The sequence below is a fragment of the Thalia democratica genome, chromosome 6 (assembly GCF_965202585.1).
Source record: "Thalia democratica chromosome 6, ktThaDemo2.hap1.1, whole genome shotgun sequence".
Classification (NCBI taxonomy): Eukaryota; Metazoa; Chordata; class Thaliacea; order Salpida; family Salpidae; genus Thalia; species Thalia democratica.
Window position 1 is genome coordinate 15,748,767 of NC_139170.1, and position 23,570 is coordinate 15,772,336.

The window sequence follows — 23,570 nt, forward strand, 5'->3', positions numbered from 1 at the left end:
ATTGTTATTTAAGGAGTTATAATTAGCTTTTAATAGCTGTTTTTATTACATAAATTAAACTAGATTTACACTTCCTAACTGTTGTGAATAAACACTACAAAATAAATTCAATTTAAAATCATTTGACAAACGTTGAATAATATTTGCTTTAAATTTTATAACTATTTCGTTTTTTTTTTTGCCTAACTAAGTAAACTACATTGAAATTTATTGTTTTTAGGAAGTGTAATTCCTTAGAGTACAGAGAAATTAGTATAGTTTTGAAAAAAACAAAACAATTATTTAGGCGAAACTTAATTGAACTAATTTGTTTGGCAAACCAACTTAATTAAAAGTTTTTGTTGGAGCATTTCTTAATACTTAGTATTTATCAACTAACTATAATTGAAATCAGCTTAAGTTTATTTAACTTAGGATGGTGAAACACGTCAGTTTAATTATGTTTTTAAACAATAACCAATAATAGTGTTAGTAGTTTTAACGTGTGTGAGTAAAATAAAAAGGTTTTCTTAAAGAAATCTTGTTTACTTGCTTAATTAACAAATCACATATTTTTATAAAAAATTAATACTATCAACTTAGTAAACCTTCCACCAGGTTCATTAAAACTGAGAAAACAAAAAAGATATACTAAGTAATCATATTTTACGGTACTTAACAAACAATTAACAACTACTAACAAGGTAAATGCATGAGGTGTTGAAGGAGTGATAGGAAATGCGGATACGCTTCAGTGAGCGCGATTTTCCCGCGAACATGCTTGAACATATCTTCCGCACTTTTCGTGTTTATTTGCTTCTGTAACGTTTTTGTCAGTTAAAAATATGACTGCTGCTTGGTACAAAGATTTAATCATACGTTGTAAACCAACTTTATCTACAAGAGAATTAGAAAAACAACATTGAATTTTTTTTATTTTAAATATAATATGAAATTATAGTTTTTTTTTTTATTAGACGGCTAATTTATAAATGGTGTAAAAAATATTCCAAATCAAAAGCTAGCTAAAAAAAACTTGGAAGATGTATAAGGTTAAAACTTACAATTTCACAGCTGAAAGTGGTGAAACTAAATTTCAAGAATTTTTATTTCCTTTGTTAGCAGGTGCGTTAATTTATCAAAATGATTCAAACAAACTTAATTTTAATAATTTTTTTTTAAGCAGCTGGCTTAAATTAATTTTTTTAATTTAATATTTTTACATTTATTTAATTTTTTGCTTGGTATGCTTTATTTTTTTATTAAATCGAATGCATAATATAATTTAATGTAATTATATATACTGTATATATATATCTTAAAAATTACTTGTAGAAATTTAACTAGATTTAAAAATATTTCAAAAGCAAAATCTTAAAATAAACAAGATTGTACAGTAATTAAACAAAAGGGTTTATATTAAGTTGAGTAAATATTATGTAACAATGTAATTAACAAACTGTGAAGCATTAAAACAATTATCTTGTTTGTTTAATGATCAACTTACAACATGTTTGAAGTTTTTCAAACAAAAAGGTTTAAACAAAATAGTTTTAAACGATTAATTTTATTATTGGCAATTTAAAAAGATCAAATAATTTATTTATATACACACTATTCATCTACACTTGAAGTGATCAAACATTGAAACTCACAGTGTTGAAGTTGCTGGCGAGGACTTCTTCGTCTTCCTTTCTGACGAGCTGGAAGAACTCCACGTGCTTGCTCAGATCCTCATCGTCGAAACGAGTCTTCAGATCTTCGATGAGCGGCTGGATGCCAAGGAGGAGTAGCTCGTACCTCACGTGCAACCTGAACTCAAGGTGGTCCTGCGATGAAAGTATTTAGTCAGCTGTTTTGTTACCAACTTTTCTGTGAATTTTGTGATTTTTCATTAGATCTTGATCATTCTCTAAGAAGAATATGTACAATTGGAAGGTAAACTAATAAAAATTATAACACGTTTAGTTTGATATTTGAACAAATTCAGATATGCAGAAGAAAAAAAATAGCGGCATTGACAGTTTAAAATGTAAAAATTTATAACATAAGATTAAAAAAACTTATTTCTAAGTTAGGATGATCTCGATAAGTTGCTATTATATAAATTATTATGTTCATTTAGCATTCACTAGAATGAAAACTTTGTTTTTGAACAATTATTAAAATTTTAACTAATTCTTGGCATAATTTCTAAAAAAAATTAAACTTTTATTCCTAGTAAAATATATGATCGCTAAAATAAAATTAGATTTTTTTTTTCAAAATCAATTAAAACAAAGTTGTATAACCTTAAAGTTACAAAACATGTGACTTTTTTAGTGGTTTCCTTATTAGAAATAATATCATTAGCTGCACCACATTTTCTTTTATAATAATGAAACATTGCATACAAAAAAATGTAATATAAACAGCAACAACTTTTTTTATATAAAAGTCTTACCTTCCTAAACTTATAAAGAGATAATAAGATCAAAAATAAAAAAATTAATCAAAAAAAAAATACATACTTTTTAAATACGTTATACTTTATAAGTTTCGGTGTTTTATTTTTTCGAAATTAAATAATTCTTAATATATTCAAAACTGCTTACTTACTTTATAGTTAAAGATGCATTACAACAATACCATCGTAAAGAAAGTAAAACTAAACGCGCAGCTAAAGTGTCAGCTAAATTATTCATGTGTTATTACAAGATGCAGTATTTAAACACACCACTTACAAAAGCACTCACGGCCGAAATGATTATATAAACACGAATGGAAATTAACACACAGATTTACCAGCATTAAAAGCTCTTGAGAGTAAGTACTTCCTGAAATTAAAACAAGAACAAAACATGACAATTACTACGACTAAAGCAATTCAACGGCTTTTGAAGGGAGAAAACAGAACATTAGAAACAACAGTAATAAATGTTAATTCCAAAGTATAGAAAAATTACGAACTTGAATAACTCTTAAAAAAGCTATAAAAAATAAACAAACAAAGATAAGGCCTTGAAATATGAAAAGTATATTTTAGATATCTTATCAAACAAAATCATTTTTGCGAATCTTATGAAGAACGTTAGTTTTAATAATAGTATATTGAAACCAACCTTGCCGGGACCAGCGTATATAACAGAGTTGAAGAAGCCGATGATTGATTTTTTAAACTCCACTTCAAACTCGGCGTACTGACCGAGCATACTTGAACCCAGTTCGTTCATTATGTGCTGTATTTGAATTAATGTTGTTTATTGTTTTTAAATAATTGTTATGTATTGTTTGTTAATATTTCTCACAAACTGTTACAGTTTACTATACAGTTGATATGGTGTTTTATTCGATGTTGTATAAAAGTACAAATTCATTTTACCATCGTAAAACTATTAGGAAATAATTCATATGTTTTAGTTTTTATTTTAAAGGTATAAACAATTTTATTAGTAATTAACTTTTAAGTAATTAATTTATTATACATGAATTAATTCAAATTGGACTAAAAATACATATTTTAAGGACATAGGGGGGTTAACCTTGATTTTTACAAGTTGGTCTTATTTTATGCAGTTTTATCTGAGCTATCAGACATTTTTAAACGCTTAAAAATTTCAAAGTAATTTTTGAAATATAAGCAATCAAAGTCGGTGACTTCAATAGGTTCCGAATGGAAGGCGCAAACCTAAAACGCAAAAAAAGACTAACTCATTAAAAATCTATCTTCTCCTTCATTTTTTAACCAACCTTCTTCAAATTTTAACAGAAAGGCCATTATTAAATTTAAAAAAGATTTAGTGCAGGAAATTTTTAATTTTTAGGAAATAAAAACTTTATAAAAAAAAACACCTATTTGTTTTTGATTTTAACTTAATTTTAATTTTCAAATATTCTACGATACGTTTGTATCCAAAACTTTTGCAAAAATTACAATATCTCAAAAGTTAAATAATGCTTTTCAATTCTATAAAAACTAGCTAGTAGTTTGTACTTTAAGCTTTCATAAGCAACAATACAATTTTTAGTAAAAAAAAATGTTAGACCTCCCTACGCCCTTGAATAAATTCTTCTAATTAAGAGGTATAAAATTTTAAGTGTCTACTTTTTATTTGAGCTGTGTAAATTTATAACCAAAATATTTAAAATAAAATATTAAATTTAATATTCCAATCCAGTATCTTGTTGAACGACGGAAAAGCTAAAACCAAGTTACTTAATTCATTTTTCTGTAAGCCAACAACATAACTAACGAAATGAGTTTAAACTTTATTCTTTTTATCTAATTATTCTATTTAGATTTTGTAAACAGTAACTAACTCCTCTATTTGCCTTTTTTAAATATTTAGATAATTAAATAATTAGAATAAATATTAAAACTCATCATTTTTTTTTTGAAGTAAAATGTAAATACTTTAACAGCAGAATAGAGTATTTTAACAGTCTCAAAAAGTTAAGTATACCTTTATTAAAATCTATTTTACTTTGCCACTTTGCAAAAAAAAATATCTTAATTATAGATTATTTGTGTCATATCAAAATTTCACAATTTAACATGTAAAAATTGCTTAAAAATCCAGGTTTTTAGTTATTTTTATTCAAAATCTCAGTTTTTTTTTTAATTTCTCAAGTTCCAGGTTTTTTTCGGGTTTTTTTAGCCTAAATTGTCAAAATCAAGGATTTTTCAGGTTTCCAGGTTTTGTGGCCACCCTGTTTATTGCATTAAATCTAAAATAACAGTCGAAATATTAATAACTAGTCCAATAAAAAGTAATTTAAAAAACAATTAATTATAGTGTTGAGCGTTAACATTTTAATAGATTTTTATGTGATAACTTATGTAATAAAACAAATGTTTAAGCACTGCTTTGGTTTACTACCTGGTTTCGGTGAGCGTTAGCTGACCTTGTCAAATAAATTCAAAACAGTAAATAACTTATGGAAATTGTGATAACTTATGGAAATTCTAAAAACAAATGTCAAGTAATGTTCATTACTATCACAATATTTACTGATACTATTTTCTAATTGGTCATACAGACCTGGAATCTAGTGCGTTCGTGTGCGAAATTCTGAAAATGGATCATCGCCTCCAGAACTTTTTTGTGTCCGCCAGGAACTAGGCAGACGGCACCCAATATCTCCAGAGCTGATATCTTGGTCCTGAGGTTGTTACACTTGAGTGATTGCGCGATGACGTTTATCGCATCCGGGTGTTTCAACACTGCAGCTCTGCCTTGCTGTTTTGGGAGTTTTATTTTTATTTAAAGAACTTTTTTCAAGTTATTTCAGTAGAACCTTTTTAATTTTAATCAGATTTTTTACGATTAGAGAGTAAAAAATCAGATGTAAAAAATAACACTATTAACTTAGCTTAACTTGTCTAAAAAGCTTTATAAGTTTTACGTTGGTGTTTAAACTTTAAAAAGAACAAAAACGTACAGTGTTGTTCATGAGAGCCTTCACGCACCCGATGGCTGAGGTGTGAACTCTGGACTCTCTTACTTCTGGCACCATTTCCGACAAGAAGCGAATCAGGCATGTCACCCCGTCAACTTCCGTGAAGTTGATTATGAACCTGAAAGTGTATCGTGTAAATTTAGTATTTTTGAAACTTTAGAAAAACAGCATCAATAGGTAAGAGTTTCACTTTAGTAAAAGTAAGCAGCTAAAAAGTGATAGAATTATATTACCAAAAATAATATCAAGTAAAAAAAATAAAATTCACTGGAAATAAAAACAATAGTCGTTTATAGAATTTGTTTAGAACTATTGTTAAGAAATTTTGCGTCCTAACTTGTGTAACACTTTAGCCATATTTGAGTCACTTAAACTAAGTTGAAAAAATCTAAGTTAATGAGAAAGTTACACATAATAATAAATTAAGTTTATTGTATGAACTAGCCACATTATAACAATGCTTTACATTCCACGAGCTTATTTAAAACTTTTTTTGAGTAGTTTTGTAACTTTATTTAATAACAGTAACAATTTATTTTTCATCATAACATTTAAGTTTTTAAAAAATGTACATATATCTTTAAACTTTATCAACAAAAAAAAAATATTTATAGTACTGAAAATTAAAAAAATATTTCTGTTAAACTAGTTAAAAACTTTATTAGTGTGAAAATTAACAATGATAAGTCTAAAACTCACTGAATTATATTTAATTAAGATTTATCTTATCGATTTTAATGATAAATTTTTTTGAATTTTTGTTATCAAATACTTATTGTTATTAACTACACAAACACATTTACATATATTTTTAATTTATTGTCAATTTAATCATTGTTTCATTAAGTATATAACAATTTTTTTCTAAGAATCATTTAAAATAGGTCAAATCATTCACAGAAATATTGCATGCAAAGTACTTAGGTAAATGCAACGTAAAACTACTACAGCGCTTAGGTAACAATAGTAGTAACGTCTTTTTACAAGTGAGTTTATAAACAAGTCAAACATATAAAAGTTTGTTTATAAACATGTGAAAACATACGTGATTGTAAAACTTGGATATTCAACTTAAATATGTGAAAATTAAGTTTATTCTAAATAAAATTATAATTATAAAATTTTCTGGGTTTTTAATTCATACATTTGCTTTCATTTTCATAAAAATATTAAATCATTAAGGATAATTTTGATTTATCTTATACTAAAAAAATAGTATGCATACTAAATGTCAAGTTATAGATTTATAAATACATACTAGTACTAAATAAAACAGTGCATACTTATTAGTATTTTGATATTTAAAAACTTCATAAATGAAGCTATATGAAAAATATTTTACATGTTTGACATTTAGCCGTAACAAGCGTACATAAATTTAGAAAAGTAGATTTGAAGCCTATGTCACAAATTTTATAATAGGAATACATCTTTGGACAAGCAAAAAATATAAATAGCATGAATTATACTAATGATGCTTAATAAGAGTTCAATTACACAAACATTTTTCTACTTAATGCATATAATACCTAATAATAGAAGTGGATTTACCTAACACTTAAATAAAACGCTGTAACAACACACATATGACTTTAATCAAAACGGACGTAACATAGTTATTAATAGAAACAGGTTTTTCAATACTGACCGCTTTCGATATACAAAATAAGCTCGCTCTACGCCAAGTGTAATTTACAGTTGGCCGCCAAAACTTAAGAAAACAATAGAAATTCGTAATGATTTCACACACCAGCTATATGACAGACAAAATGCTGCCATTGTCGCTTATAATTGCAGCTGGAATTCTTTCACGGTTGAAAAGTCGTGTGACAATCATCCTACGCACTTATACACCAAGCATGAGGTATATTATTTAAGTTTTAAACTTTTTTACAATTTTTCAGAAATATGTCTCTACTAGTAGTAAGCGTTTAAGAAAAACTAAAATGTTGTTTTAGTACACTTTACCAGTTTTGAAAATTTTTTGATGAAAAAGCATATAACAACGCATGGATTTAGTTTTATTCATTTTTGGGCTTTATAAGATCGCCTTAGATGGTTATAACAAATAAAAGTAATACATGTTCTAAGCACAGAAGCTGAAGCCGTTATAAACTGTTTAAAAGTGTCTTGTTATAAGGAGCTTTTAAAGTTCATATATAAGCACAGGTATGTTTTAATTTATTGAAACTCCTATTGTATACATTATCTCAAGGTAAATATTTATATCTCAAAATTATTCAGCCTTATTTTACACAATTTATTTTCATTAAATATTAGAAAATAATGTAGTTTGCTGAAAATAGGTGTTTATTTAATAACTTAAATCAATAAAAAACTTCACATTGTACAACCAGATATTTTATGTTTTTCTTACTGAGTTTATTTTTTAAGGATAAGATTAATAATAAAAAATTTTAACATATGATATTTAACATACCATTTATAATACAATGTATACCGTTTAAGTTGTCAAAAAGGTCTTTACTTAGTTAGCAATAAAAAAATAATCGCTTTAGAGCTTCAAGTAATAACAGAAAGTAGATAAAATTAGACAATGTTAAGTTTAAAATTCTCAAGTGTTGACTCTCAATAACAATGCTTCTTTTGATTTGAACTCGTTTTAATTGGTAGCTGAGTATTTACACAATTAACTTGTATACCGCACACAGCACTACAAAAGACCACCAACGAAATAAAAATTAATCATAATCCGAATTGCAAACTAGTGAGAATTGAATTTATAAATTCTCTATTTGAAAAACAAGTTTTCTTTTTTGATTAAGCTAAAATTAACTCTTAAAAGATGCAGCATAATTGCAATCAAAAAGCATTTAATGATATTAAGTCGAAGTTTCCATTGAAATTATTATCACCGTGGTACAAATCGGCTTATTTTTCGAGAAGTGCTTCAACGTTCAATACAAGCTGACCTCGCAACAAATCAAATCTCAGACAAGAAAATCTCTTTTTAAATTAAATCACTACGATGGCGTCTGCATTTCGGCTGCAAAACAAAAACAAATTGAAAATTATATTTTTTAAGATTTGGACGATTTACACGTGAATAATCCGATGATAAATTGCAATTATTATTAAATAGTTTTATTGTCTTCACGATATATGAGCGTACTTCATTTACAAAATTCACAACCTAGGAAAAAAAGTTTTTTGAAACAGAACTTCTTTCTAAGTTTTTTAAACTTATTGTATCTTTTTTTTCTAAAATTTAAACTTAAATAATCCGATGAAAAATTGCTCTGCTATCGGTTTTCGTGATCTGCCGAATTATTTCAGCGACATTCTCCCGGTTAACTGCCCATAAATTTACTGCTTGGGTTACAAATAATTTTCCACGCAAACGCAGGTTTTTTATGTCTGCCAACAATTACTAATGAGATGTTGTTAAGAGAAAAAACTATTTTAATGACTAGTTTAAAATGTTGACGTAATAAAATGTCTGTTTGGTTTATATTATGAATAATAACTTTAACTTTTTTTTATTTAAACGTTAGTTAAAACTAACCATTAATAAGTAAAAAACCATTAAAACTTGGTGAAAGTAGGATAAACTTTTTAAACTTAAAATAAATTAGGAAATATTTAGATGTAAAAAAACTAAAAATTTACTTAGTAAAAACAGTTAATGAAACTATTGTCAATCAACAAATATGACTTCCGATACACAAACATGAATTCTTATCAAGCTGCTAGTAGTTCAAATACTTAATATAAAGTTTTAGTTACACAAAATAATCGAAACACGTAAAATGGGTCAAGCAAGTAGCTTGAAAAGAATAAAGCAATTAAGTATACAAAAAAAAACTATAATAGGTTTAATATTTCGGTAAGTTAGTAAAACTTATGTTAAAAACTGATATATAAGTCTTAAAAGCATTAGTCACAGTTTGAAACATTTTATATTCAGTTAATATATTCAAGTAAAACAAGGAAATAATTTTCAACATGGTGCGATGTTTCAGTAAAACTTTTACCTAAATCTTACTTATAAAATTATCTAATATATGATTTTATTTAGTATTTTGATAAAAACTTTGAAACTGACTTACTTTTATTTAATCAGAAATCAAATCTTATCCTCCTATAAATAATGTCATAAGCATATACTATGGTGACAAAGTTCAAGATTTTCGTGGTTATAAATGCATTAATGTTTCTTAAATCATGAACACATGCCACACAGTTTTGGTTGTAACCAAACTCATTTCGAAATTTCAACCAAGGTGTTGGATAAATGAAACTTCTTTGTTTGTTGTTAAATAGGCGCAGATGGAACATGTATGTAATACAATGAAGTTAAGTGAGTATTTTTAACTCAGAGAATTCCACGTTTAATTTCTTTTGTCATAATTTTTCTTTCTCTGGTAAGTTTCCTACAACTTCTTTTAACATGAGAAAAATTATAATTTTTTTTCAGAGTACAATTTTTCGGCACGCAATTTTTCATGTGAACTAACAAAACAACTTAATCCGGTGATAAGATAAGAAAAAGTTCTGGTTTACATTCAAGAAGGTTTTATTGTTAGAATTACCAAACATCTTATCATCTGATTTTTAATTCACTAAATCACATGCTTCATTTGTATTTTGTATACAAAACAAAAATCTAGACTCATTTATCAAAACCAGTTGATTAATAAAAGTTCAAAATCATATGTACAATGTACATACATAAGTGTGCTAAAAAACACGATTGTTTTTGAAATTTTGATTAATATGTTTACGTAATAAATAGATGCTTTGTCGAGCGTATAATCAAAATTAATGAATTTATATAGATAAAATTTAATTAGCAGTCTGAAAGTTTAAATTAAAAACTATTACTTCTATTTAATCACATTTTTATAATTGCTTTTAAAATAAAATCAAACTTAATTACATTTTTTAATACAAAACCGACACAGTTTTTTTAAACGGAGCTTTCGAATTAAATTTGATGACCTGCCAATAACAACAAATCGTATATTTTGTTTGCAATACTTTTATATCAACAGTTGAATATTTTTATATCAACTTTTATGCTTTTCAATGCACGAATTTCACGCACTGCATGTTGTGAAAATACTGTTTTTATTTCAAACTACTTTTTTTTACAACCATGAAAAGCTTCGTATAACTCAAAATGTTCATAACTTATCAAAATACAATCACTACAAAATTAAATGCTCTTTCAAAGCAACTTATTTTAAACTATTACAAAAAAAAGCATTATTTTATTTGAAAAGGTTTATGGTTCTATAGATTTTATTAACCTCATAAAGCAGCTATTTCTAATCAAAAAGGTGGTACAAAAAATAACTTCACGCATCTATTTATTAAACAAATATTTAATTTTCAGCCAAATATAAATATTTAACTATGACTTTTAATCCTTGGAACGTGATACCGTAAAATCTCTTCAAAAGTATGAAATTTAAAGAAAAACTAATAATATAACGATTCGTACTAAGAAAACTTACCTAGGTATTCAAATGTAGGCTAATATTTTATTTAGTGACAAGAAACAGTATTTTACAAAGCAAAAACTATACTTGCACAGATATTTTCTAAACAAAAAATGCGACATTTGTGTAATACTAATGTTTTTTTATGCTTAAACAGCATATTAAATCATTACGTAAAAAAAATTATAAAATTAAATAACTTTTTTTTTCTGTAAAAGCCTACCTGACGGGTTGAGTTCTTAGAGCAGTTCTGAGTTCATTGACAAGAGTCAGCCGATATTCAATTTCGTCTTTGTCGTATGAAAGTGACACCATCTGTGTGTAAAAGGTCAAATCATTACCTTTCACCTACATTTAAAACTACGCACTATTTTTTTTCGAGTAAGTCACATGTTGAAAAAAGAACACTTAACTGTTATTAAGCTTTTGATACTTATAATTTCGAATGATTTTGAAATTTGTACAAACTTTTAATTAAAACAAGCTAATGTTTACAATATAACAACATAATTTCATTTTCACAGGCCTGGCACCTAATTGATTTGTCCTTTGAAGCATGAAAAACTTTTACAGTTTGTAATTTTAAGTTTACGTCTATTTTCTACACAACAACTCTGTTTGAAAGTGATCCGTTACTAATTAAGAATTTGTCTATTTGTTGACATGTACTACGCCTACAAGCACCGTGTAATTAGTAAATTAGCGTTTAGTTAAATGGCAGTGCAATTGTTTAGTTTTTTTAGCATAAACTGTATGAATAACTTATTGCTTGAAATACTTTTACTTCCGAAACACTATACTATAGTGTAGATAATTTTGATTTTTAACCTTTAATCTAATAATAACTTAGAAATATTGTTTATGAAGTGTTTGACATAAGTTAAATTTTGTGGTTATATCCTATATAACTTACTTCTGTAATGGAAATTCCTATTAGTGTTTCTTAAAGGTTGTACATGTTCTCTGTTTTGATCTTTTTTGTAATGTTGTTTTGTTTTTAAAATAACTTAAACCGGTATCCATATATACTATATTTAAAGTTTATGTCTTGTTTTTTTGGAAACCGTGAACACCAGAAAAATTGAAAAACACATGCGCGTGTATCATAATATTCTAAGTAAACGAGAAATAAACATATGATAGTTTACTTAATTAATATTTCAATCAATAGTCGAAATCAAAACCAAACGGTATAAATGAAAGATGCATGTAAGATACTTAATTTATCTATTATTTTGTTAATTTTTTATTATTTATTTTAACAATATGTGAACGTATAAGTAATAAAACAATTAAATTCTAACTGAATCATTTTTGGCAAAAGTAAAAAAACAGCTTATACTATCAAAAATTTGTTTATGTTTGTGCAATAATTAAGTATTAACAGTTTAGTAAATATATAAAAATTTCAGAAAGTTTAAAAATATTTAATTAATAAAATATGATATATAAAATCCAAAAAAAAATTGTTCTTAGCAGACTATTAACCTTTTTTTAATTTCAGTATATATTTATATATATATTAATAACAAATTATACAGTGTCCTTATTTTATTACAGTGAACTTGTTTCGCTAGGATCTTTTGTTAACAAACGCTTAAATTTATATTTTGAATAGTTATATATATATGTTAAGACTAAAATAGCTCAAGTTTGTAACTCAAAACAAATTTATAACAAAGTACTGTTCTTGTGAGCAACTTTGAGAGGCGTATATTAATAAAATATAGTTACTGCTAATAATTCAATAAATTATATGCAAAAAAATCATTTATTTTAAGCACCTTAATTATTTACAAACCTTAATAAAGGTGAACTAATTTGCTTGTTGACAATCACATTTGCAGTGTCAAAACAATGAAAGCTAACCGAATTCAAGTGTAAACAATACAAGTTTCTAATTACGTCACAATTGGGTTGCAAAGAATGCAGTCGACAACTGCAATTTTGGGTTCCGCAAACAATAACATTAAGACGTCTCGCAAAAAAAACACAGTAATTGCTTCCAGCTCGTATCCAAGAATTTTTCAAGAAATATTACCAATTTGAATGGCAACAAAGTTTTAAATTATTTACCATCGGTCATAAACTATGAATTTTATCTAGTTAACTTATCTTTAATGGGTATTACTTTTAAATGTGCGATATATATTAAAACTTTATGACAATTATCGTTGAAAAGTATATGTCAAAATACTAATTACAAAAGTTAAACTGCTTATATTTTAAAAACAAATTGATTAAGCATATTTTTCTAATAAAATGTTTGTAGAAACTTACACAAGTATACCAAAAGTTCATATTCTAAAAAAATGGTTAACTAATAATTGTAAATTTATATAAGCGATAGCTTAAGTTTTAGCAGCTTGCAAACAATTTTTCATTGCAGGACACTTTTTTATGACTCATATTTTCAAAATAAATATTACTCCTTATATTTTCAACGACTAAACGTAGGCAAAATAGGTTTCAATTTAATATATCAAACTAACAGTTCTGTAAGTGTTCAGTTTATTTATGTAGTACTCTGGCATGTCTTTGTATGCAGACCTCGTATTGTCCTCTTGTTCCTAAAATAGTAACAATAAATTGTTAGTTTAAATTTTTTTACGAAAAATATTTCACACACTTTATATAAAGATATACAAAGAAGTTTTAGAAATTATTTGCGAATGAGTTTTAAAAACATTACAGAAAGTTAACATATGTAACATACATTTAACATATGCAAAAGGTAGTACTGAAACAACCAAAATGTTGTATAACTTTAAAAGCACTTGAATTGCTGAAAAACTCAGTGCTACACGCAATGAGCAAGGCACGAACAATTAAATAAATAATTTATGAGGGTGAGCAATACAGGGCTAAGCAGCTTGTAATGAATAATTTAAAAAGTTTTGGAAAACGTCTTGTATTGACCAGCTTACGCAATTTCTTGTGATGTCAAGAATTTTTTGTTTTACGTTGACTTTTCAACATTTACAAACCTTCCAATAGCTTTTAACTAAAAAAGTTTTACATGGAATTTTAATAATAATCAGAATGCATTCTATCACAAAACAAAATTTACTTACAGTTATAACTTTATTAAATTACTGACAAATCTATGATTTTGTTTTAGTAGAAAAATATTGTTTTAGAGCATATTCGTAGTGGAAAAGCTAATTAATATTTAACTTTTTCAACACTTTGGAATTTCAACTGGCAGCATATTTAGTTTTAAGTAAACAGAAGGGCTTGATTGATATGACAACTTAAATAAACTTTGAATAGCTTTGCGACTAAAGCAATAAGTCAGAATGATAAAAGCAGTTATATAGTACATACAGTTATTTTTAAACAACTCATACTTAACTGATTTCCTAGTTGCGCATGGTTTGAAATAGTTAATGTAACTATCAAACAGAAAATAAACCAATTGAAATGTAAAACAAACAGTGTAAGTAAGATGAAACAAGAATTGTTTGAAGACAATAAAAGCACCTCGTAAGTGGGCAAACAGTAGTCTGTGCAACGCAGAGTTAATATTTTGAATAAACATCACAAAATTTTATAGCAAGAAAAATTGCTTCAACAATGAGTAATCACTTCAAAAGCTTTTTAAACTCAAGCTATAAAATATAAAACATTTGAACAAAAAAAAATAATCAATTTATAAGCTTGTTTTCATGATTAAACACAACTTATTTTTATTGTTTTAACGATGAACAATAGAGTTTTATCAAAAATTTAAGTATATAATTAATAAATGAAATACAATTCATTAAAACAATTAAGTTAAAAATATAGAAAATATAAAACATTACCTAAAATATTTAATCATAAATTTTTGATAACAAATCTTAATGAATTTATTCTTTTAAAACTAAAATTTATAATAAACAGTCAAATTCAAGTTTAAGATTATATATCTAACAAAAGGTTTAAAATACTAAAACAATTATAAACTTCACAAATCTTAAGAAATACAGAGCATAATATACTTTTATAGTAAATATGTTTAATAGAATTAGAATTCCTTTTGAGATGGTTTAAATAAATCTATTAAAATAAATACAATGCTTCCCTAAAATTAATCAATATCTGAAGTAATGCTAAATAAACCTATTTAAGATAAAGTAGACATTAGATAAAACTTGTATTGTTTATCAAATACTTTATGCAACGTAAAAAAAAAGATTTACATGTGTGAACACATCAAAAAAGTTTTCCTTTTAATTTATTAAGTTGTTTTACACATCAACAATAAAACAGATAGACATTTAAATTATACTATATACTGTAAAGTAACTAAGATGTTCAACTTACATGTTTTTTGTTACAAAGTAATTCCCATTGTTTTTCAGGTGGCATTAAGAACATTCTCTCCCTTTGCTGTAGAGGCAACTCCAGTTCATCCTAAAAGTAAAACACATTTCATTACATTTAGTATTTTACTATAAAATATCAGTAATTTAATATGTTAATGTTTATTAAAACCTACGGAAAAAATATTTATCATATAAAAAATAACTAAAAATAAACAAACAAATTTATTGCTAACCCTTTGAAAAATGGGTGACACAAAATAATAGTAAAACTAAAACAAAATAATAACAAACGCCACTTACAACAAACTCTCCAAATTTAGTTTTCAGTTCTTCCTGCGAGGGCATGGGAGGTCTGGGTTGGTTTGTGGTGACTTGCTGCAGCACAATGTTGTGCTCAATTGGTGGCACTTCATCCCGCTTTCCTATGCATCCACAGAACAGTGAGCTGCCTCCCGACTTCTTCTTTCTTTTGGTCATTTCGTCTGAGTTTAACTAAAAAAAAGCTGGAATTTTTTTATTTTTAAGTTTTTTTTGATGTTTGTAAACTTGAATTTTACTTATAAGTGCTACTTGAAACACAGAAATCAGTACTTTGCTGTTTGATGTGTTAACCTTTTAATCCCCAGTGTAACAAAACATTCAAAGCAAGTATTTTGTGCATTGATCAACTAGTTTACCATTAAGAGGCACTTTAGGCACTTGACTAGGCATAAACTAGCAAAAACTACAGTTTCTTGATACATTTGTTAATATGTAACTGAAACTTTAAGTTTACAAAATAATTTGTTTTTGATAATTTTGTATAGATAAACATTTATTTTAAAAACTTATGGTTAAAAACAAGCTTATGGTCATAAATAAACTCATTCAAAACCATAACATACTAACAAAAATATTGCTTTTTTGCCTTTGGTAGGATAAAAATAAACTTGAGTATAAAAACTAACTTTTTATTTTTATTTTATAATGTTAATTTCTGACTTAAATTTGTTGTTAAGCATAGAAATTCTAAAACAACAATACAACATAAGTATTTCCAACAAACAATAGTTTCATAAGTATTTCCAATATGAAAAGTTTATTATTGTAAGGTTAATTTTTTAAAGCTGTAATATTGTTCACACATTAAACGTAGGTCATAGCCATTCTTTTCAAAAAATCATCTAAAATTGTTGCTTTTGTAAACGTGAAGTGTGAACTAAAAGTATTCTTAAATTGAATACTTAATTAAGTTCTTTTTTGCAGTCTAAAAAAAAATCATAGTCAACAGTATATATTATTTTTAAATCTATAAAAGTATTTTTTTATTTACATTTTTTGGGCTTAAACCTTGAAATTTTTGTAAAATATTTTTTTCAAAAGTCTTAGATTTTTTTTTAATTACTATCAACATTTCTAAATAGTAACTTTTTTTACTTTTTTTTTTTTTATGAAAATATTTTTTAAAAGATTGGTCAAAATTTACAAAATAAATTAATAAATTAATTAATAGTTTATTTTTGATTTTTTAGTCTGCACCTTGATTTAAACTACCTACTTAGTTTTTAAATTTAGATCATTGTATCATATTAACTAGATATATGTAGGTAAAAGAAAAAAACTTTAGGATAAATGATATGCATATGTGAAAACTACTGCACTGCTGAATGAATTAGCAGACAACTTATAATTTTTTAAGACAACAAATCAAAATTATTTGAAACCAAAAGAGAAGTTCGATCTAAATCTAAATAGGTAATACAAGAACTGCACAAGGCTAATTTGTGTAACATTAAAATAAAAGTATTATAATAACAACTCAACTACTATTTTTTACTGATAACTTTGATTAAAACGCTATATAAGTAAACTAGTTTGGTTTAAATTGCACACGGCCTTACTTTAAGTAACTAACTAATTATATTTAATTTAATCTATTTATATTGATGTTAATCTACAAAACATTGTTTAAATTCAAAGTTGTTTAAGTAATATATGAGTTCCACAAACTTTAGTATTTTAGTATATTTAACACAAAGTAAATAGATTTAATTCTTAATATATAATACAATACTTAGCTTAACAACCAAAAATGTTTAAAGATCTTTTTTTAATTTGATATAATGTTATGTAAATACCATTTGAGAATAAACTTTAGTGTACATTTATTTTGTACTTTGTTTCTATATGTCATACAGCAAACAAAACATTTATAAAACAAAAGTATACTTATAAATTTACACATTTTAAATAAAAGGTTCTAGAAGGTTTCACATTTTTCTAACATCAACAATACTAATAGCTTTTTAATTAAAATCTAAGTTACAAACTAAGCAATTTTTTATTAAATATAATAAATTTCTTAACTTGTTAATAAAAACAGTTTAGTTTTTGGTAAAAATAAACTGAGATAAAATTCCAGTAATAGTTTTTTGAGCAATTTGAAAATTAAAAAACAAGATTTGTACACAACTTATGGAACAAAAAAACAAAATAAAAGTCTGATTAAAACTTTATAAACAATTGCTAAACATAACATGTTAACTTTCATTTGATTTAAGGTTTGTTAATTAATTGTAAATATCTAAAAAATAGGACGAAATTAGCTCTATTAAACTGAATTTTACTATGTTTATAACCTACATTAATGTTTTATTAAATACTTTGGTAACATAACAACTTGGTTATAATTAAAATGAATCAGTGAAAAAAAAGTATTTGTTTAAAAATAAATATTAAATTTTCAGAAAATATATTAAACTCTATACATCAGGGTGCTTATAAATTATTTTAATCGTCTTAAATTGTGCACAATAGGTTTATGAGATAATTCTCAAATGTAAAAAAGTTCCAGCTAAAAACTCTAAAGTTAGACATTTTTAGTCCCATGCAGTGTGCATTAGAGTGGTTTTGATAAAATCAAATTCTGCAAAGGTGAATTTTCTTCAAATCTTCTATAATTTTGTACAGGATGTTTTTATGGTATTTGCCAAGTGTAGAAAAATTCACCTGAAAACTCAAAGGTCACCATATTTTTAAGCATTTAAATATACATCTTTAAATTAGAAATCAACAGTCAACAAGAATAAACATTTTGGAACAGGGTTTCCCGGGGTGCTTGCGTCCCTTGGGGGTGCAAGGCAGCATTCCAGGAGGTGCAAGATGGCTTTTCAATTTTTTTGGATAAATAAAAAGTTTTTTCTTTAACTTGGGCGACTGTAATCCAAAATTTCTTTTACAAAGCAAAACATAACTATCAATTTTTAAAGTTAACAAGCAAATCAAATCATATAAAATAGAGTTCTGGATAAAGGGCAAAAAAGAAGGTCTTAAGTGTTTTTAAAGCTAATTGTTTATAGAACTACAAAAAACGCTCAAAAAGTTTGGTCCAAGGATCTAGTGCACAAAAAAAACCTTTTGGCTATCAAGTCATACACCAGAATAGTTTAACATCATGTCCAGGACATAATTGTAAATCTTACACTAATTATTATGTAATTTGAATGCACTGCAAGAGATGTAAGAGCAAATTAAAAAAATTTAGGAGTGCAGGGCATCAAAAAGGTTGAGAACTACTGTTTTACAAGGATAAACAAGTAAGTTACATCTTTGAAGATTTTACCTACCACTTTGACAATCAAAATTTAATTGTCCCAAAAAATATTGTTTTCATATAATAATATATAAAGATTTAAATTCAACAATATGTAGATTCTGTGCACACTAAGTAATTATATTTTTAAAAAAATTATATCAAATATATTATTTTTTATTTTTTGTTTTAGCTCTACAAAATATACTATAACTTATTAAATTATTTCAAAAAATAGCATTATTAAATTTTATAAAACTAAGTGTTTACTTATAATAAATATTTACCAAATTTATAAGAAAAGTAGCCTGAGTTTTGCACAAACTTTTCAAACTAAACAAATATATTTCTGCTTGGAGGACAGCTCTGAATGAGTTCCTAGTTTTTGAAAAAGTTATTACACATTATTTATAAAACTTCTTATGTGTTTAACCAACTTCTTTAAACCAACTACTAAATTTAAGTCTACTCATTCAGAAATAACAATGTCACAACAAACTTAAATTATTAATTATTTTTGGTCAAAAAAGAGTTTTTTGTGACATCACAATTACACTCAGTATTGACTTAAAAATAGTTTTTTTTTTAAGTCTTTGGTAATAATACATTTATAACAGTATTTACAGTAGCTTTACCAAAAAAAAAATTTGTAATCCAGAGCTGCTTTATAATTGTTCTCAAAAAAGGAAGTGTATCACTAATTAAACTTGTTTTGGGTAAGCAAGTAAATCCAACCATATGTAGTTTTACTCCTGTTTTTATTAGTTTTATTTTTAATGATAGAAAAACATCAGTCTTACTCTTACCTCTACAACAATAAGCGATTTTTAAAGGTCAACCAAGTAAGTTACACCATGTGTAATTCTACTTACCCCTTTAAAATTGACACTAAACTGACCAAAAATAAAAAACTATCAATTACGACTAAAAAAAATCTCTTAGTGAAATGTCATTTGGCAAATAATACTTACAAGGTTGAAATCTCAACTCTAAAAACCACAAAGTGTGGGAAAATCATGAAGCTCAAACCCCAAGCAAGTATCTGCTGACACTGCAACAAAAAATACATCATAATCCAATTGTGTGATCTTTGCCAACATTAAGTTATCCTAGAAAAAACAATAAATTATATTTACAGAACATTTATTAACATGATTACGTTGCTTGTTGGAGTAGGTGTCCTAATGATGACTTTAAAAACTCTCTGGCTTAAACATTGCAAGATTGAAACCAAGTGATCTACACATAAAAAAAATTTGTAATTACCTAGCATGATGTCGCACCAATATCAAACAGAAATTATGCTTATTCTTGGTCTTTAACAACCATAATTTTAGGCTAAAAATCAATGTTTAAAGCCTATCATTTTTAGTCTTAAATATACTATATTGTAAAAAAAACTTTATAAATACATACATAGAATTAAATTTATTTATTTTAAACTAATAAAACTTGAATAATTAATCACTTTCCTTTTACAGTATAAATCGACTATATTAAACAATATTTTAAATCGTGAACAATACAGTAAAATAAAAGCAATTAAATATCTAAGTTTTATTAGTTTATAATAAATAAGCTTGTTTCATTATTTATGTATTAATTAAATGTCATTTTCAGCTTAAAATTATGGTTATAGTAGACCAAGTATAAAATTTAATTTCAGTTTGATATTAGTGCAACATCATGCTAGGTAATTATAAAAAAAATTATTCACTTTTGCTTTAATTTCTTGATAATTCTCAGTATTTGACAAACTAACACATAGCATAGTATAATGCAGTTTGGCCACCTTCCAAACTAAAAACTAGTATATAATCAGATGATCTCTTTAAATTTTCTACTATGAGCAAGGAGGCATAACTATTGTAATGTTTACATTCACAACTATGAATATTTAAAGCTGTATAGTAGAAATAGTATTCACTATTATAATTTAATTTATATCGAACCAGAGCTACGAGTGTGAAATTAGCTTGGTAACGTTTTTCAAGAATTTTAAAAAAATGTCCAAACTTTAGACCCAATTATTTTCCTTATCTTAATAGCTAAATAAAATATTTTTCTTTTCAGATAACGGTCGTTTGTCTTTAATTAAAGAAACAAATTATTGGATTGGGGTTTGACTTTTAGTGTGGGGCCCCTTAGAAAAAATGAGTTTTTTTATCAATTTTTACTTAGTTCGAGTTTTAAAAAAAAATAATAAAATAAAATTTTTTTACAGTTTATATTTATTAGTGAATAAATTTTGTACAACATTTTTTTTTTCCAACTGTTAATATTTTGTACTATTTACCTTATTCTAGAATTCCAAATTCCGAAATAAGGCCAAATAGTACAAAATATGAATTTGTTATCGATTTTTACTTAGCTCGAATTCAAAAAAAATGTAAAGCTTGATGTATTTAATTTTACTTAACTATGTTTCTAGTCGACATGTAATATTTGTTATTCACGAAGCTATTTCATACTGAAATATCATTATTATTTTATTTTTTTCTTTGAACGTTTGTTTTCTAGATACACTGTTTAACAATTATATTAAAAAAAAAATTTTATGGTCATAAACGTAATACTAATATATATTTTATAAATATTCTTATCTTAGAGTTTAGTTAATAAAGTTTCATTAATATTAAAGTTATTTTAATTAAAGGATTAGTTGTTAGTTTTTAAAAGTGGAGTTTATTATATTTAAAAAGGATATAAAGTACATATCTAAATTTAAAATAAGTTTTTTATTTTGTTGATTTGGTATATAAAAAAAAACTATAATCTAAAAAACAAAAAATACCATATTTTAAATAAAATTTCAATTGTATAATAGTGTTTTTAGAAATTACTATTTCAAGTAACAACTACTTATTGCTTATATTAATGCACAAGTACTTGTTCTAAGCTAGTTTAAACATTTTTGTTTGTACCATTAGCATTTAAAATAAAAAATCCAAAAAAAATGCTTATGTTGTTTGCACAAAATTTGAAAATTAGTAAAATAACCATTAAAAAAAGTTTTATACTTTAAAAGCGTTTAAAATCTAAAATTTTTAGGTAATATAAAAACTATTGCCAGCTAATTTATACATACCTATAAATAAACTGTTTTATACGTTATCGCTATAACACTTAAATCGTTAGAAAAAATTAGTGTTCGAATTATAATCTACTAAACCAAAGGTTTTTATTTATAAAAACATGCTACATACAAAAAAAAACTTCTAGATTACCTCAAAGTTGTGTTTGTTCTTTAATTTTTTTAAATTTAAAGTATTCTAGACTTTTTTTGTTATCAGGGTTTTTAAAATGTTTTACTAGAACTACTTTTTACCTGTAGACTAGCGGGTTTTGATCGCGCAAATTTAAACTATTTCAAGTTATTAGTTTTTATTTAGAAAAACTTTATCAAAAGTACTGTCATTAAAAAAAAAAAACTGTATTTTAGCTTTGCAAAAACGTTCTAACTTGTAAAAAAAATAAATAATAATGATATGAAAAAAGAAAATTCTTAATAAAAGATTTTGCAACTTACATTTAATAAAAGTAGGATTTGTGTGCATACTCAAGTCGGTATCTTTTTAAGTAAATCTAACACTGTACAAACTTGCTTATTTTTGCAATATTTTTTTCTTAGAAATAATATACATGAGAACTTTTTTCTACAATAAATAAAATTTTTTTAGAAAAAACCACTCCTAATTGAGAAATTATTAAGTTTAATAATTAAAAAAGGTTTAATAACTAAATGAAATAAAATTTGAAATAAAACTCAAAAACTGGTTTTCATTAAAACTATTTTCGAAGTAATTTTCAATACTTTACTTGGTATTTGTTTACATTCATAGGTATAAACTGTTTGGAATTAACATAAGAAAAAAATAAATTGAAGTAAATAAAAGTTAAGATAATAAATATTTAATATATAAGATTAACATGATACAACATTAAAAAGAAAAAAAAAGGTAACACTGTGATAAGTTTAAATACATAACTGATTTTTTTACTTTTTTATCAAAACAATGTTTCACTCGTTTCAACAATTTAAACGAGGTTTTTAGTTAATTAAAAGAGTGAAAAATTGTTTTGATAATAAAATTTAAAAACTTGAAGTTTTAACATTTTCACTATTTATAAGTTGAGAACTATATTTGTAATCTTAATAGCCTAAAAAACAAGTTTAAACATAAGTTAATAATCCCTCAATTAAATAATTGAGAAAGTTGTTGTTTTCCTTTGTATTATTGTTATGACTGTTATAAAACAACTCACTGTAGTTACATGTGTAAATAGTAGTAAGACCCTTTGAAAACATCAATTTTTTAATTTCAATTTGTAATGTCTTTGAAATACTGCAAACTTAAAAATAAAATTAAAAATATTTTGTGTCACTAATCAAACATAGTACAGATTTTATAATTGAACTATTTAATAAAAATTGTGAACCTTTTTTTAAGTTTTTAACATATTTGATAAGTTTGCTAAAACTTTCTGCTAATATAAACTTATACTGAACAAGTTATGGTATAACGTTGAATAATTTTTTGTTTTATTCAACCTTTTTACACCTGTTTAACTAACAAGATATAAAGTTTTAGAGCAGGAGTCAGCAAACTACGGCTTGCGACGTATTTTTTGCTGAAAAACATCTTGAGCAAAATAACTAAGTTTGAACTGTTTAATATGTAATATGTATTTGCAAGTACAGAAACCTCTCGCGAATCTACGCACTTTGGTGGTCTACTAAAGTGCGTAACTAAACAAGAGAACATAACTACACGAGAGGTATCAAACATACTTACTATATTAATT

The 23,570-nt window shown here is 25.3% G+C and overlaps 1 protein-coding gene across 3 annotated transcripts in view; it reads right to left on the reverse strand.

The window, feature by feature from the left end:
- The window catches only part of LOC145838579 (disheveled-associated activator of morphogenesis 2-like), a 28,983-nt gene extending 13,291 nt beyond the window's left edge, over window positions 1–15,692 (reverse strand). For all 3 annotated transcript variants that reach the window (XM_082946196.1, XM_082946195.1, XM_082946194.1), the window contains exons 1-9: window positions 15,494–15,692; window positions 15,192–15,281; window positions 13,376–13,453; window positions 11,107–11,198; window positions 5,401–5,536; window positions 5,001–5,198; window positions 3,081–3,197; window positions 1,635–1,808; window positions 681–798 (exon numbers count right to left, since the gene is read on the reverse strand). In XM_082946196.1, the coding sequence (XP_082802322.1) occupies window positions 681–798; window positions 1,635–1,808; window positions 3,081–3,197; window positions 5,001–5,198; window positions 5,401–5,536; window positions 11,107–11,198; window positions 13,376–13,453; window positions 15,192–15,281; window positions 15,494–15,670 (1,180 nt within the window). In that variant the 5' untranslated portion in view covers window positions 15,671–15,692. The remainder of the gene's footprint in view (window positions 1–680; window positions 799–1,634; window positions 1,809–3,080; window positions 3,198–5,000; window positions 5,199–5,400; window positions 5,537–11,106; window positions 11,199–13,375; window positions 13,454–15,191; window positions 15,282–15,493) is intronic.
- Between the last annotated feature and the right edge of the window lie 7,878 nt (window positions 15,693–23,570).